The 17,951-nt window shown below is 40.2% G+C and overlaps 1 protein-coding gene across 3 annotated transcripts; it reads right to left on the minus strand.

Annotated features, from left to right (window-relative positions):
- Positions 1-1,000: 1,000 nt before the first annotated feature.
- On the minus strand, positions 1,001-13,936 carry LOC144527623 (neuroligin-3-like). 3 transcript variants are annotated; one of them, XM_078265808.1, is made up of 6 exons: positions 13,283-13,936; positions 11,348-11,407; positions 10,226-10,375; positions 9,223-9,408; positions 6,426-7,215; positions 1,001-2,942 (listed from the first exon to the last, which is right to left on the minus strand). In XM_078265808.1, exons 1-6 carry the CDS (start codon positions 13,761-13,763, stop codon positions 2,150-2,152), a joined length of 2,460 nt encoding a protein of 819 aa, XP_078121934.1. In that variant the 5' UTR covers positions 13,764-13,936; the 3' UTR covers positions 1,001-2,149. The 3 variants fall into 3 exon arrangements, with proteins under 3 accessions (XP_078121934.1, XP_078121936.1, XP_078121935.1); XM_078265810.1 differs by lacking the exon at positions 11,348-11,407; XM_078265809.1 differs by lacking the exon at positions 11,348-11,407 and having other exon boundaries at positions 10,226-10,368; positions 13,273-13,936.
- Between the last annotated feature and the right edge of the window lie 4,015 nt (positions 13,937-17,951).

Consider the following 17,951-nt stretch of genomic DNA (forward strand, 5'->3'; position numbering starts at 1 on the left):
TTGGATAGTGAAGTTATTCTCTGACAGCCCTTAAGAAATAATATTTAACTTTTACAGCAGTCACTGTGAATTACATACAGTGATAAATGGTAAAACGTAATGTAACAATGGCAAAAGTAGAGAATAGTTAGTAAAATGACTCAGAAATGTCAGTTACACAGCATTATTCTATTATCCCATGCATTCTTCTTTGTTCTTAAAACCTGGTGCCTACATTACTGACAGTTCAGTCAGAAATTTGGGTGTGCTAGTAGTGGCTAATGTAGCCTGGAGCCACTAGCCTCAAGCAGAGACGAGAAGCAGGATGCAGAGGTTTGGTAAACTCACTTCTTTCTAACTCCACACCCCCAGATTCTTTTTCTATTTAAAAATGTCTAGTATTCATAATGCCTGGTTAGCTCAGTTGGTAGAGCGGGTGCCCATATATCAAGGTTTACTCCTCGATGCAGCAGGCTGGGGTTTGACTCCAACCTGCGGCACTTTGCTGCATGTCATTCCCCCTCTCTCCCCTTTCATGTCTTCTGCTGTCCTATCAAAATAAAGGCTGAAAATGCCCAAAAAATAATCTAAAGGAAAAAAAAATTCTAGTCTTCAAGTCAGATTTATAAGATTTTTTTTATCAGCTCCCTCTGGAGCCACAAACAGTTTGATGCAACATGTTTCACATATGCAGTAGTACTCTCCATGACTGTGTAAACAGAATTTGATGTTTCTCATGCATTAGCATACATGAGAGGCACACACTGAGGCTAATTTAACCTCAACTCTCAACTCTGACCCAGAGACTGTATAGCTTTGGACTACACTTCACACGGTTATAAGTATCCTTTTAAACTCTGTAGACACATTATTCCAACTTTTGACAAGACTCATCTTTAGTTCCAAAAATCTTTTAATAGTCGTCTCATTTAGATTAAACAACATTATGATAGGTTCAAAGAAATCAAATCTCAAAGTTTGATGTCCATCATTTCTATTCAGTAAAGAGTAGTGACCCCTGCATATATCTTCGTACGGACGGGGTCCTAACGACTTGGAGTAGGAGCAATAATCTGTATGTTTCATCAAACTCCCTTTAAATGTGAATAATTGAGTTGGTATACATACAATTACAATATAATTACAGTTATCTTTCCGAAGACCTTACAGTATTCATAAACAAACGACAAATAAAATGTTGGTCTAAGTTTATTCTGTACAAAGAAGCCAAGCCATAAGTTGGTTGGAGTAAGAAAACACATTTTAAGCAATTCTCTTTTATAGTAAAGCAGAAGTTATATTCCTACAATGTATTAAGCAAAACTGAAGACACGTGAAACAAAAATATAGCAAGGATACTCAAATAGACTACAATAGATTACACAACACTACAAATGCAAAACTAAATGATTAATTTCAAACAATGGCAAATTTACTTTTGTAGCACATTTCTCACCACACACACACACACACACACACACACACACACACACACACACACACACACACACACACACACACACACACACACACACACACACAGAGGAGTGCTATATTTTGCACTACCAGATAGAAATATTTTGGATAAACTGGACATTTTTACTACGTTTGACCAGTATTTGAGTATAACTGGATTCCACAGTAATTCTTTATATGAGCGAGTTACAAGGCATTTAAAAGTAATTACAGTAAAAATACATTTTCATAATAAGCAATGTACGATGAGAAATATGTATAAAATAGCTTGATAATAATAATAATAATACTGCTTTTCAGCTTTTCCCAGATCTCATCACTGTCCACCACGAGTAATGTCACTTCGTTCCACGAGATCAAAATCGATATCACAGAGTAAGAAAAAGCTTCCCATACAAATCCAACTGTATAAACATTATACTAAGTTCTTGCTAGGTAAAGTTCCAAAAAAGCCAAAGTGGAAAATGAAATGCACTTTTTCTTTTTGTCTGCCTTTGAAAGTGATTATTATAAAATGACTCTGCAGTTAGACTTCCTATTATGAGAGAGCAAAGGCAGGATGTCGGCGGTTGTACACCTTTGGAAAAGACAGAACAAACATATTCAATCCTATTTTACCTACACATCCTAAATACAGCTAAATACATTTCCATGTTTTATGTACGTCACGGTTCTCCTCCCGTCTCCGGCTAGGCTATACCCGAGTGGTAGAGTGGGTGCTTGGCAGGCCTGCAGAGCTGTAACCAGCAGGGAAGGTGCTGTATGGACTCATGTTGGAGAGGCCCATCAGGGAGTTGGGGATCATGGTGATGTTGTTTGGGGTCATCAGAGGGATGTCGTCAGGGGAGCGCCGTTGGCTCAGTGAGTAGTCCAAGCTGGGCGAGATGTGAAGAGGATCGTGAAGGGCTTCACACTGGTTCCTTTGCTGGGACAGGGTCTCGTCTACAGTGGTGGTGTGGCTCACGTTGTTGCCTTTGCTGTCATGCTGGGGACTGGGCTGCTGGGAGGTGTCCTGCCGACTGCGCTTGTCCTTGCGGTAGTACAGAGCGGCGAAGGCCAGGACGTTGAGGAAGAGCAGTGACGCTCCTACAGCAATGGTGACGCTGAGCTCTGTGGAGTAATCCCTCGGGTTTGGCATAATCAGCGGGCCCATCTCCCTCCCGTCCCCGTCAATGTGGGCGGTGGATACAGGAGGCCGCCCGGTGCTGCCGGACCTCTTACCGTTGGACTGGGTGGGATCCAGTGGGGTGACCTTGGTGGTGGTGGAGGAGTAATGGAACATGTCGTGGAGGTTGTAGAGATGGGGCACCAAGTGTTTCCAGAAGGCCACCTTGGTGGCGCGGTAGTGGTCACGGATACGAGGCTTTAGGCCAATGTGCAAGTACAGCTGGTCGAAGGGGTCGTACTTAGACCAAGCCACCTCCTCGAAGCGGTTGGCCTTGGTGTGGATGAATTTGGTGTCCTGTGGCACTGGTTTGTTAGGATCCCTGCAGACACATGATAGACAGAAAACTTAAGTCATGAGAAATACATTATGGAAGAAAGCTAAATGGTAGTATTCCTATCCCAAGTCCTCTCTTTCCCTGTGTCCCTCTCTGTCCATGCGCAGTAATTCAGTATTATTGTTTATGAACTTTCAGCATATCATCATACTGATATAATCTGATCAAGATATTGATCGTGAAACATCGGTGTCCAAATGAATGATTCAAAACAAGCTGTAAATAAAAACAGGTTGCAGAAAGAAAATGATTTGATTTTTGTTATTTTACACACAGTTTTTTGCTTTGAACAATAGTTTGATTATTTCATATGTGATTTTGCTTACATTTGCCATACCATGATCGTTACTGAAAAATATCTTTATCCTCACTTATATTGTGATAAGGATTTTAACCACATAACCCAGCCCTAGGTATTATACATGCAATGTTGCCATTCCAAATGCAAATGAAATGCAAAAACAAAGATCCAATTGTTCAGAAGAACATAAATCAACTCAATGTAATATCACCATCTCTCCTCAAGGGCTCAGTATTCCTTTAATTCTACACACTAAAACAGCAGCCTACTGTGACCTGTGCTGTGCTTCATCCTGCTAGAAGAATCATCCACAAAGACTCATTACAGCTGTGTATTCAATATGCAGGAAGATTTTAGCCGGCAGCAGCAGTGGAGTCCTCGACTACAGTGCAACTCACTTAGGTGTCTCTTATCTTCACAGACACAGCAAATATGTGCCTCTGTTTGACAAATTGCAAAACAAGCTGTCAGAAGGTGCAGAAGCTGCAGAAGCTGCAGAGCTTCACTCTGTTGCACTTTCAAAAGCATGTTTTTGCAGTGCTGAGTCACTGTTAGTGTAATATGAGGTCAACTGTTAGCTGTTGACCTGATATTACACAAATTATATTTGAAAACCTTATAAGCTAAATATGTCTTCTGCCATCCTAGGAATACTTTGAAAGTGTCCCTGCTTCTAAAGTTAATCCAAAAAAAGTAACTTTAAGTCTATGCCTAAATGTATACAGTACCTTTAATAAAGACATCAATATTGTGTATTGCAAGCAAACCTACACAGTATGTAGATGATATTCCTGTACTGATTATTTGTGCCAGCCCTATTTGAAATTACAACTCCCTGTAAAGTTGGCAGAGGTTTATGGAGTACATCTTAACTTCCTTCTTCAAATGTTCTCTTCAACGTAACCTTTTTGTTAAACAGTGAATAACTGCTTTAAACATTTATGTGAATTAAGCAGTACATTTTAAAAGCCATCACCTTTAGGAAGTCTGCCCAAAATGATGAAACTTTGTTATGTATGTATTAAAGAGAGGTTATACAGAAGCCTAAACTGGCTCTTTAAAAAAGAGACAACATGGCATTTATGGTATGGTGTGTGCTCATTTAATGTGACTGTACAGTGAAGCATCACCAACATTTGTAGCATTTTGCAGGTAGTGTACGCGATTATATATCTTCATGGCGGGGTGGTGATGGCGCAGTGGATATGACACATTCCTTTGGTGTGGGAGACCTAGGTTCAATTCTCACTGCAATACATCAACCAATGTGTCCCTGAGCAAGACACTTAACCCATAGTTGCTCCAGAGGCGTGCAACCTCTGACATATATAGCAATTGTAAGTCGCTTTGGATAAAAGCGTCAGCTAAATGACATGTAATATAAAAATTAGGGCTGTCAGCATTAACGTGTTAATCGCGAAGTGATTAAGGGCCGAGCACAACACGTTAATTTTTTTTAATCACATGCCGGCATTTATTCATTTGTTTTACACTTCACTCGGCTTTGCGTCGTGCCTAACAGGCTACTATTTTGACCCTTTGCAGCACCGTTACTTATCAACAAGCTGCCACTTCCTCGTAACACATCCTGCTGCTGCAGGCTGCAGGCATAATGGAGAAAGACAGCAGCAATAACTCTGAAAGGAGCTTTTATTTTCCAAAACTCCCGGACAGCTTGTAGACAAGTCGAAAGCCATATGCACATTGTGTAAAGCCGAATTAAAATATCACAGAAGCACGTCAAGCTTGAGCTACCACCTACGGAGCTAAGCATATAGTTCAGTTAACGTGATGCTACCCGCTAGCATGCTACCCACTCAGGCAAAGCAGTATTTTGGAGAGTGCTACTTGCCGACCTGTGGATGAAACCAAATCCCAAAAAATGACTACAGCTTTTGCGAAACGGGTGGCAACTAACTGCAAACCTGTCAGCATCGTAGAGGACTCGGGTCTTAAAGACGTACTACGGTTGGCATGTTCTGACCTGTCTCATTGCCGTCGAGGCAGACAGCAGCCCCACACACAACCTGTATGACACGGAGAAAGCAGCCACAGTGGAACTGCTGCAAGGTGCTGCAAACGCTGTCTCGTTACCGGTGATCACTGGACGTCAGTGAGACAAAGCACTATATTGACTTTAGTAAGGATAGGGATTTTTTTGTTTCTTAGTTAGGTACTTGGAGGAATTGTGCAATAATGACAGATTCACACATTTTTCTTTTGTTTACAGTAAATAAATAATTACAAATCTTAAAATCAAGTTCATAAAGTAACTTTCTTTGCATTCATTTGATTCCCAATCAAGATACACTGGTAAGAATTGCTTTCGATTGTTAATATGTACTTAAAAACTGTTCTGAAATGCAAAATAATATAATTTTAATCATGTGATAAAATACGTGATTAATCGCGATTAACTATAGAAATTCAGCGATTAATCGCGATTAAAAAAATAATCGTTTGACAGCTCTAGTAAAAATATCTAGTAATTATAATTTTACATGTATAGTGAGGTCAAATAAATCTGAGTAAGGGGGAGCAGACCTAATTTACAATAAGAAGTGTGCATTCATGATACAGGTAATTTATAGACTTTCAATGTTAAGGAATTCATATTAATTACAAAAGCACACCGTTCCATGTGAGAGTTCATGTGAACTAACAAAGGAAGGCTGGAAGACATAGCAATGGGAATTCAGGCTGCACTAATTAGGAGGCACTACTTAAAGGGTAACTACCCTGGTAACTACCCAGGTTTTTGACAAAAAGCAAGGCTCCACAATTGCCCCATTATGTTACATTGTAGTTCGGTTCGTTATTACGATCTTGCTCAATACTGGATCAAAATCAAAGATTTTTGGTCACATCAGTCTATTAGACCCAAATGCATGGGGAAATGGGGCCCAGGTTGAAATAAACGGTAATAACCCTTTAAGGCTGGATCCTGCAGTCCTTTAATCAGCATGATAAAGGATGAGTGAATGTAGCAGAAGTTAGAGGTTGAACATCTCAACACAAATAAAATCTGCACAAGTGAGGCCAATAATGTTATACCACAGCACAGGCCAAGAAAGGGGTGTAAAGTGGGATACTGAATGCATGGCAACTATATGTAAATAAGCCTAATTAATGTACTTCGGTTTGTGCCTGGATTTACTGTTACTCACCCACTCTTGGCAAAGTTGGTCCAATAAGTCATAACCACAGCGCTGAGCATGATGTCGTTCCTGGAGAAGTTACAGGGGAACAGGTCAGTTGGGCCCACCATCGGGATGCCAAACACATAAGGCACCTCATCTCCGTGCGCTGAATCCGACCACACTGGCTTCATGAGGCTCTGGCAGTGGTGGTAGAAGGCGTAGAAGTATGTAGGCGACCCGTAGCGGGCGTGTAGGTCAGCAGTCACCACAGAGGGCTCAACCCATTGGTGGTCAGTGAAGAGGGCCACCAGGGTCTTCCTCCTGGTCTCCGGATTGTCCTTGTCAGCCCAGTCTGTGTACATGAATTTAATTGTCTCCCTCAGTGTGTCCTTCCCTTCTGGGTAGCCATACAAACTGTCCACAAAGTCTGACACTGCAAAGTCAAAGTCACTGCCAGACACGCCGTCCTCCAGATCCATCACGTTCTCCACAAAGCGCAGCCCTTCTCCTTGATTAACACCCAGCATTATATCATAGTTAAGGAACTCGCCCTGCTCCATGAGGATCTCTGGGTCATCCGGGATGACGTCTCCGTCAATGACAGGACCAAAAGCGACGCGGTATCGGGCAGGTTGGATGTCTTGCTCCACCAGCTCCCTTGCACTCTTCTTCTGCAGGCAGGAGACCATGTCCACGGTGTCCAGCACGTTGCAGCCAACCCTCTCGGCCAGCATGCGAGTGTACTTGACTGGTTGGTAGTTGACAGCCCAGCTAGACAGGGCTGAACCACTTTGGATGATGGCTCTGTGGAACAAACCTTGAGATACAAAATTCAGAACAAAAAGACACAGAAGGCAGCAGAAGCCCAGAGAACAGTGGTTAGTATTAGTGATCTTTTTCAGCACAAACCTCTAGAGCATTTAGAACTGCCCTAACAAATATTCACTTTAAACTTATTGATATTCACAATTAAATCCAAGGTTTGTTGACACACAACAGTTAGGTAGATAAAAGCAAACAAGCCCACGTGCAATGTTCTTTAAATACTAGCCAGGGAGATAAAGCATTAGAGTAAAAAGCGAGTGAAAAGGCCAGATTGAGCCTTGCTGATGTTGAAGCTGCTCAGTAAAGCAGCTGGTGGAAGAAATGAGCTGCTAATGGGATGTTGTCCCATGTTATTGTTATTATAATGGTAAAAGAAACCTGACAAAACTACTTGCTTTCCTCTGTTGATCAAATTAATGATCAATTTGCAGCATTGTTTCAGTGTGGAGGTGTCTAGTTTTCCCTACACAGTTATTCACACACGTATACTGTAATTGTAGAATTGTCATTCCTGTGTGTCTAACAAGCTGCATAGCTTACATATGGACTTCTGATGCCAACTGTGCGGTGGAGGTTCTGTGCAGGGAGCTGAATATGCAGTAACCCTGATCCTTCAATGTTGATACAGTAAACACGGTGCTCTTTTGAATTGTTTATATACAGTGCATCACCTATGTCTCATGGGATTTTGTATCTACCACCTAAAAATGACAAGTGATATGTATCAAGTCAAAAAATACTCTGCTGGGGTTAAGGCATAGCAGTGCAGGAAAAAGAGTGCAGGGACAGTGTCACTTTCTCCCTCCTTTGCTGTCATTTATTTCAATTTTGTTTTAGGGCAACAGCTAGCTAGTCTTCTTCAAAGACAGCCGGAGGTCTTGGTGCATTCTCTGCAGCTGAGCTAGGGCATCAAATACAAACCTCACAAAGGACAGTTGTCGCAGCCTCCCTGGCATTGATGAAAACACAATTTGTGCTCTTCTTGTGATTCTGTCCAGCATCAATGGGGTGGGCCGGGGCAATAATACGGCAAAGATAATATGTTCAATTCCCTGTGGGCCATCCATATTGAAATACGCACCTTTGATTCCTGCAAAGAGCTTTGGATAAGTGTTTACCAAATTGCATGATATCCACTGAAAAGAAAAGTGGATCAGACACAGTTTCCTTCGTGTATACTCTATTTTAATTGAATTCATATTAACTTATATTATCATTTCAAAAATGATACAGTTGATAGGATGAATTTGTAGTGTAAGCTGGACTAGGCTTCGATAAAAGCACTGCCAATATACAGTACGTGGGAGATAGAAAATATCAATTTAGAAAAGAAAAGAATAGAAGAAAAGAATTTGGTCTTTTTGTTCGGGTCCTGCTTCATTCTCAAACCAACCTTGTCTTTTGTAAACACTGTCTTTACTCAGGGCTTTGCAAATAAAGATGACAAAAGCAAAAAAGAAGGTTTTATATTTTTTTCTTTGAAACATTTCACAACGCAGTGCAGGTGGTTAAAGGAGAGCAAACAAATCTGATGCTGAAAGACGGAAATATTAGTCAGTTTGAATGTTGAAAACTGATGGACACAGGTGAACGTGATAGCATGGTGAAAGTTTATAATGCCAGCAGGCATCTTTCAGAGCTTTGCATTTTAAGAGGCAAAGCTTTTAGGCTGATTAGACTGAGTAGAGGGGAACAAAAGCAACCACTTACTTAATATACCCCCTTTACCCTACTCCCATAATATAACACTTCATCTCACTGACAGACCATTTAAAGCTGCACTTGAAACAAAGAACCAACTTGAAAATGATTAAAAATTGTAGTTCAAATTGACATCTACAAGATAAGAAATTAATATGATTGTGATATGAAGTTTGTGGATTTTGACATTACTTTTAAGTTATTGCATTAATTGCTCAAACTTGAGCTAATAAATGCATATCTGTATAACGAATCTGAATTGATTAAAGTCAGTGATGACTGAGATGGTGATTCTTACCCTCTGAGTGGTGGGACAGAGTTAGCAGACTGACACATGAAGCACCGATTCCAGATCCAAAGACTGTGATGCGACCTGGGTCTCCTCCAAAGTAACCAATGTTCTTACTGATCCAACGGAGAGCTTGAATCTGGTCCAGGAGTCCATAGTTTCCTTTTGCTGCCTGGTCACCAGTACTGAGGAAGCCTGAAGTATACAGAGAGACATCAGAGCTACTCTGCTGAAGTAGAGCTATACAGTAGCCTATATGCTACAGCTTTGATCTCAAATTGTAGCCCTGCAGGGCATCTGAGTGAGCTGACACGTTTACCCTCAGGTGCAGATATGCCTTGCTCTCTCCCACAGTATCTTGACTACTTTAGTCAACTCCTCGTAACAGTCTCCGAGCAGCGACACCACCCAGGAAGTGATCAGGGCTCTGCTCATCGAATCTGAATTCTCACCTCGCATGTGACTTCATAAAATTCAATGTGCATGTATAAATAAATCGTTGCCTATTTCTCTTCATGAATTTCATAAAACCACGCAGAGGTCACTGGTGTTCTTACAATTGATCCTATTCCTTATTCCCTTGTCTAGTCTCATCTAAACAACGTTCTGTTTTGAATGTTAAACACAGGGGAAACTCTTGACCTTGTGAATGCTGCATCCGTCCATACTGTATTTAAATTGTTATTCTTTCAAGAATGGCAAAGGCTGATCATCTTTTACAGATTAGATAAAACCATCTAAAGGAAGATAAATTGTGTTTTCTAAATAAAACAGCTTGTGTGCAACAAGGACAGATCATGATAAGTATTTGCATCACTTTTTCTCTGAGGACATTTGTATGCAAATCATGAGCTATGCCATTCTACCAAGATCTCAGTTGACTATATTTTCTTATACTGGTTTACATTTTTTTTTTTTTTATTCTTTTTAATAGGTTATAATGGCAACACAAGTGGAAATTAATAGCCATTATGACACTTTATTATGGGATAAATACCCCATTTGTCATCACCTAATATTCCAATTCTGTAGTTGAGCGTGACGACAACAACATTCCCATAACTGGCCAGCACGCTGCCGTCCATCATGTTCCCAGTGCCCTCCATATAGGAGCCTCCATGGATGTAGACCATCACAGGTCGAGCCTCAGAGTCCCTTATATCTGCAACATCAACACACACACACACACACACACACACACACACACACACACACACACACACACACACACACACACACACACACACACACACATATATACGCTGAGCAAACAACTGCTGAGGCAACAGTTATGAAATGAAGAATTACTAGAGCATTGTTATTAAAATGTTATATCAACTGTTCAGTATGAGGTATGAGTAAAGACAGCTTAGAAAAGGTGCTTAGAAGCAGTGGTAGGCTTGTGGGTTGTAAGCTGTAATGACATTTAGAAAATGCATGGTCAATACACTCTGACAAGGGGTGTATGAATAAAAGGGTCAAATGTAATTAACAGCAGTTTTTACAGTGCATGTAAGTGCACAACCAAGCATACTTAGCTCTTTATCATATCTGAAGTTCTCTGGATTAGAGGTAAAAAGAGAAAAAAATTGATCTATTGATCTGAATTGTAGTTTGATGTCAGTTAAGAAGAAATTCCTGTAATGATGGAATTTTACAGATCAACATATAACATGCATGCACAAGCATAAACACATTTTAGTGTAGACTGAAACTACACTGAGCTTGTTATCTACTAGTTCATGTTAAAATAGAAACTGTTATTTTTAAAATAAAAAAATAGAAAATATATGCTTCATGTTTGGACACCAATTTGTTATATTGACCAACCAGTGTCTTTAAAAGGGACTATCAGATGGATAATAATGCATAATAATCTTGTCGATCAATGTGCATGGCAACAGAGATGTAGCTCTTACTGAACGGATTGTGACAGAGCTCAATCCAAGACAGGTGCAGCAACAGCATACTTATGTAATCATACATCAGAAAACATAAATTTTCTTATTCCACTCAAAATAAAAGAACCCCCACGGTTCCTCAGGAAAGTAAAAACTAAGAATTGCAAGATCTTCATCCACCAAACTCAAGCTAAAAGAATCCATGCATCAAGACTTTAAGCTCTTGAAAATACCTTCAGATATATGAGTCTCAGCATGTGAGAAAGCCGCCCCCTTTTTCTTGTGTTGGCTCCCTGCGATTCACATAAGGAAAAAGAAGTACAAAATTCAAAATAGCATGGTTGACTGTGCCTCTTATTTAACATGGTCGAAATCAAACTGACAGAATCAGGAGAAAAAGATCCATAAATTATAGGCAAAGAGATGATCCTATTTACATAGAGCATGTTGCACTTTTACCTGTAATTGCTTCCTGACAAAATGTAGATGACATTATGTAAAAATCTTTAGAGATGTATAACACAATTACATTCTGAGTTAGAGTAGAGGTACACATTAATCAGTGTTTCTGTTTTCATTAAGTGAACACATTTTTGTTCCTTGTTAGATATTTTTAAGAAATGGCACAGTGTGTATACGCACACACACACATGCACACTCCTACCTTTGAATGGTTAATTATCTGTTGTTGTTTTGATCCAGCTGCCTCAGCTTTGACTGGAGTAATACATCATTCTTGTTTTATTATTTTCTCTGTGAACAATTATATTTGAACCCTGTCATGTTGATTCTTCAGGTAAACCACTGCAGCATAGTTACTGAAAATGTGATGGTGGATGATTAATAAACTCTGACTTGAGGTGGCAACAAGCCAAAAAAACACATATTCAATAGTGGAAATTTGATTTGCCAAAAAGACTAGTGCAGATAAGTAAATATGAAGTAATACAAATAATAAAGTAACAAAATACCCAAGGTGCATTTTAAATAAAAAATGATGATGATGAGGAATAAAAAAATGTATAGAACCGATGGGTTATGTTATTTCCTTTGAAATGTGAATGCAAGTGTGAGATTTAATTAGCCTGTTTGTGTGCCGGGTAAGGAGGCCTTTAAGCAGCACTCAGACCAGGAGCTTTACAAAACGTGGGCTGCACCATTTTGGACAGCTACCTCTCAAGCAGGCTGTTTATCTGTTGCTACGCTACCATAGAAAAGTCGAGAGTGGCATGTTACAGACAAAAGCTGAACACGGTCCAACTTTGAATGCTGAATGTTTTGTGTTATACTGAGTGCTTGTGAGGGAGGCAATATAAAACCATGTTTAACTGGTGTATTGAAGTACCATTAATTAGAGAAATCTGTTTGTCAACACTATATTTAGATACATTACATATATTACATAGTTCTACTAATCAGATTCACAGCAGAGTGAGCAGACACACAAACCCGTTGCTTGTTCATTTCACAGTTCTATTAGAAACAAAAATAGGATGGATTCAGCCAGCGATAGACATTAGTTGACTCCTGCACCTGACTTATTGGCCCCCCAACAGACACACTGTCTGAACAAAGCAGCGGTTCAGTAAAATATGACGAAATTGTAATATTTAACAAACATGAAAAGCTGGCACTGCTGGCTTCACTATATCTCCTAAGTCATTCTTCAGGATTACCTTTGATGCTCAGTGACAGCCCAATATGCCAACTCATCATTTTAAATGCTGAAAATTATTGTTCAGTGTAGGTGGACCAATACTTGAACAACACCTTACCTCAGCAATATTTCACTGGATTTCGATTAGTGGGGAAACAAGCACATACCCCAGTACATTTAGGTTTAGTTGTGCCTCTCTGTGCACATTCATTGGCATCAGGGTATCTTTAGATGCCACAACTACCAATATACAGCATGAATACATTTCTGCTTATCAACATGATTGTTATTTCGAATGGAATATGACATTATATGTATATATATATATATATATATATATAACAATTGAAACATTAATGACATTGCTTTGGATGGTAAATCAGCCCTTGGTGGCAGCAATGACATGAGCAGCGATCGCACACATGCTTTGTAATGATAACAGAACAACATCAATAATAATGATAAACAGATATGGAGAATCACTGCTCTCTGTTTTACCACACCAACTCACCCTCCTCTGTCGGAGCGTAGATGTTTAGATATAAACAGTCCTCGCTCTGATCCTGAATGTATGTGGCTACTGTGTCCAGGTTATAGGTGAACCATATGGGCATCATGATCTCTGGCACGGTGTTGTGGATGTTCTGAGGGCACACAGGCATGAAGTGGGTAGCATTCTTGACACCTGACCAAGAGGCTGGCTGGTCGGGGGGCATGAAGCGCTTCTCACCCACAGGTGGAGCAGCATAGGGGACCCCCAGATACTGATCAACAGGCCTGAGCACCTCGCTGGGCACAGGAACCCTGAGGCCTCGCAGTTTCCCAAACTGAGTGGTCACTGTCGGGTAGAATTTCTGGCTTGTTGCCTTGGTGAATGACCAGCAGGAACATAATATCCACCAAAGAAGAGCACAGTGGGTGATGGTAACAGTCCCTTGATGATGTAGCAGGTGTGCAGGCAACAGATGGTCTCTAAATGTAGCCAGCCACATGGTCTGGGCTGGACAGTGCCCTTGCACAGCACAAATGCACACTGTAGTGTCCGCTCAGTCCCTTTGTACTGACTCTGTCAAACAGACATCACTCACTGTGCCTTTGACTGCGATGGTTATCAAATCCAAAATCACCTTAGCCAGGTATGGACCACCCCCACTTCCACTTTTCATTGCAGTGCACACAAATCTGAAAACAAGATGAGGCAAGAAAACATCAAAACTATGTGAAAATAGTCCTAAATACCTGTATAATTGACTAAGTTTTGATAAAGTATGATCCTCTTCCTGTATCTTGGGGTGCTAAATATACTTTTATATACGCTTAATATCAGTATGCCAAATCCGCTGTAACCCTTCGATGCTAATAACCTTTTGGGACAAATTGCTGTCTTAAAAGAGCAAATGTATGCTTTGACATGTACAAATCACTGAATACTGATTTCTGTGTATCACTGGGGGAGATGTGAAGAATGTTAAAAAAAAATGTTGGAGTGATGCTGTAGTGTTAAACACCCATTTTCTTATGTAAAAGAAACAGTGAACAGCAAAGAAAGACAAACCTTCAATATGCATTGAAGAGAGATACACTGAGAAAGAAATATCTGACTTGAGGGTGATGTTCAAAAACACCAAATGTCTCACATCATGAATAGGGAATGTTTGCATTTTTGTGTGTTTTACACCTAAGCAACACTGTCAGCAACTGACTTAAAGATGCATAATGGAAGTATCACAGAACAAACATGTCTGATTGGACCGCAGTAGCTCATCCTTCCTTATAAAGCAGAGTAATTGCAGGTTTATTGAAAGACTTGAGGAAGGTTTATAAGCAGTGAAAGACCATGTGTGTTCAATATTAGAGGAAAAGGCTCCTTTGACTTCTTCTTGAGAATTTGATTTGTGATAGTGTTTGTCTGCTGCATCCACCCCCCGCCCCCCTGCACACTCCTTTCAATAAACACTAATAGTAAGTTGTTTAGCTTGAATCCATGAATGAGTTCCTGCTGATTCCACATTTTTGTGAAAAAAATCTTTGATCTTGGATCTTATTTCAGCAATATTGGTCTGATTGATGCAAAGATGCAAACATTTACATTTAACCTGTTTTCTGATCCAGCTGCAGTTACTAGAGCTTCTGTGTGATGATAGTTTGTCTAGTTAGTGGTTCACCAGCGTGCATGCGTCAGTGAACTGGGGAATACACATTCACCCCTAATCCCACACTGTATTCAAATTAGGTATCAAATGTAAGATCACCCATGGAGAACTACAGAGAGTGAATTGTGTTGTGCATCTCCAGTTAACTACTTTGTTATCCAAAATGCATCCCGTCTTAGTCCTTATAACGGTCTAGGATAGCATTAAGCATAATATGTTCGACATCAGGTTCTCGCTGGCTCATCAATGAGAAAAGCAAGAACAAGCTTGTTAACCTAATCACATCTATTGACGAGTACTGCCTTGAGCATTGCGAAAGACTACAGCTAAACAGCTCATTGTCAGCCTGATGAACCTATCTATTAAAACAGGGGACAATATCTCCCTCCTAATATGAGAAACTAATTAAGCATGTGGTGCATTGGCATCTTTCCCTGCAACATTTTGTTTACACTATAGCAGGAACATGCACACTGCTCATTCTCTCTTTCACAGGTGTAGCACATTACCTGATATGGACACCATCCTAGTTTGCCAATGTTTAAAGAATGAGACAAGTCAGAGTAATATGAGAAATATTGTACATCTCTGCCCTAATAGGCCAGCTTTGTCTGTATTAATTAACACTTGTGAATGTTCCCCATAGCCAGAAAAAGACAAACCTTGTTCAATCCCCTATCTGTTATGTGACAATGATATACGGCTCCCAAGACATTAAAATGGGAAATATATAGAACCTGATTCTTTTTTTTTTATACATCGGGGCACATCTCCTGGTTTGGAACTGACACTGATAATAAATCATTTGGGGGTACAAATCCATTGTTCACAAAACCTGCTGTGAAAGTGTTCATCAAATTACAGTTATGGGCTGTACAGTGGACGTTACCCATCAGACTTGGTTAGCTGTCTGTAGGTTGCATAGCAGCAGTCCTGTCCCTGCTGGGGCTGCTGTAGATCAAAGGATTACTATGAATTCTTAAAATGAGCAGCATTTCCATTTAAATTACACATGCACTCATAATATTAGTATCAATCAATGTGCTTTTTTTTTTGCTATTTGACATCAAATCAAAGTTTTGTTTAATTTAAATCATTGGAGCAAAGCTAAGGTATACATGGTATACAGTACTTTCATTTTGTTTTACTAATTGTACTGCAGACTGCCAGAGCAGCTGAATACTTCCTACAAAAGGGCTGCAGAGTATTCTTTTTCCAACTTGTAGTCTGCGATAGGACAGATGTGGATAAAAGCTTTATAGCTAACACCAAATGGGCCATGTAATAAAAATGAGCCATCACCCAGTCAAGTTTGATACACTGCAAGTTTTTGTGCAATTTAGACTGGCAACATGCCCAGCAACAGGGAAGTTTAAATGAAATGCTTGCAATAACTCAGCAACTGATTGAAAAAAATCAAAAATCAAGATGTTTTACAACCATATTATTCTAATAGACTATTTTTGCAACATCAGATGTTTATGCACCACAGAGGTGGTTTGGGTCAAAGACAAGGTTTTTTTCTGGAACCCAAATCCTTTAATTTGACTGACTTGATCCCAGATACAGACCTATTAGAATGATAGCTTTAATCATGCTTCTCTCCCACCATTACTATCTCTACACTAACATAATCGACAGGCACATAATTCAACAGCAATTCACCACTAATAAAAATCTCTAGGACAACATCTTATCGACCAGGTTCTGGTAGCCTGGGGGGGGCCTTGACATGAAAGCATTTGAGAAGGAGCCCAGTATGCTATGTCAGACAACAGTAGGCTACTGGGGTCCCAATGCCCTTGTAATTCGACTGGTGTGGATCAAAACCGTTTTAGTGGATTCCCCAAATCCTCCTAATTTAGCAGTGCAATAAAAAGGAGCAGGGATTGACGCCGAGGAGACTACTTTATAGAGAACATGCAGGTAGCACTCAACATAATGATCAGTGCTTTATCAATGAATGCAAGGATCCAGACCCACAGAAAAAACCAAGCCACAGCCCAGATAGCATCGACAAACTGCTGTAGCGTATGTGTGTGTGTGTGTGTGTGTGTGTTTGCACTGCCTCACGTTGTGACTGGTAATCTTATTTAATCTAGGTCTAGGACGGTGTAAAATTGGACAAAATGGGGAGAAAAAAGCGACCCAACAAATGTTCCACCATAGCCTATTGCTAAGCAAGAGATTTAATTGAAACAATTAGCTTAGTAATGTCAGTGATCAATCTGAACAAAAATTCGTCTCACGGAAAAAACAGAATCATTAGGTTAACTCACCTGCTTTTACAGAAGCTGATACGCGCTCCATCTCTCCATACCATGCCCGTCAGTTTCGCTATAAGACAATGGGGCTGTGTGAAATATTCCCCGGGTTTCAGTATCAAACACGCGGATCTTTACTCTTATCTCCTGCTTTGCACAGCCTGTGTGCTTTGCGCATATACGACGCCAAGGTCAGGAGCGCCAACGGTTTTAATGGAGCGCCCACCATAGAGATCTCTCTACGGCGCCCACTGCCAGCGCGTTACTAGGCAACCACCGGGATACGCCAGTGCATTAAATTCACCCTCCAACAACCGACAAAATCCCAATTTAGAAACCATTAAGTAACCACCGTAACCTCGGACAGCACTCACGTACTCACACGCTTTGTTTTCGGGCGAAACCAATCTAGCCTACCTTAGAACAAGTGAGGCTATTCAAGGAGTGTGCAGACCTGCATGGAGAGAAGACGTGCATTTGGAATAGGCCTACATTAGATTTCATTGCCATAAGCCTTTTAGCAAATCTTGCCAGCCATGAAAATGGGGTAGGATAAGAAAAAATGCAAAACCATACTCCAATATGTTTTCCCTATGTTTTCCCACTGGCTTTGTAATACATTTTATATTAGATTCCTATACCTCCTGAGCAAAGTCTAAACAAAATGAGTTCACTAATGAAAGCCTGTTCTCTCATCATTATAGACATTAGGCTAAAAGGAAAGAAAGAAAAAGCAGTGCTGAAGAGCCTTGTAATGGCATCT

Source organism: Sander vitreus, chromosome 13, assembly GCF_031162955.1.
Source record: "Sander vitreus isolate 19-12246 chromosome 13, sanVit1, whole genome shotgun sequence".
In the NCBI taxonomy this organism is placed as follows: domain Eukaryota; kingdom Metazoa; phylum Chordata; class Actinopteri; order Perciformes; family Percidae; genus Sander; species Sander vitreus.

Bases quoted from the DNA above. Each gene is read 5' to 3' on its own strand.
- LOC144527623 (XM_078265808.1), bottom strand. From the start codon at position 13,763: ATGTGGCTGGCTACATTTAGAGACCATCTGTTGCCTGCACACCTGCTA. The intron at 10,376-11,347 runs GTATTTTCAAGA...TTGATGTTGCAG, and splicing joins TGAGACTCATATATCTGAAG to ATATAAGGGACTCTGAGGCT. The intron at 7,216-9,222 runs GTAAGAATCACC...TTGTATCTCAAG, and splicing joins TCTGTCCCACCACTCAGAGG to GTTTGTTCCACAGAGCCATC.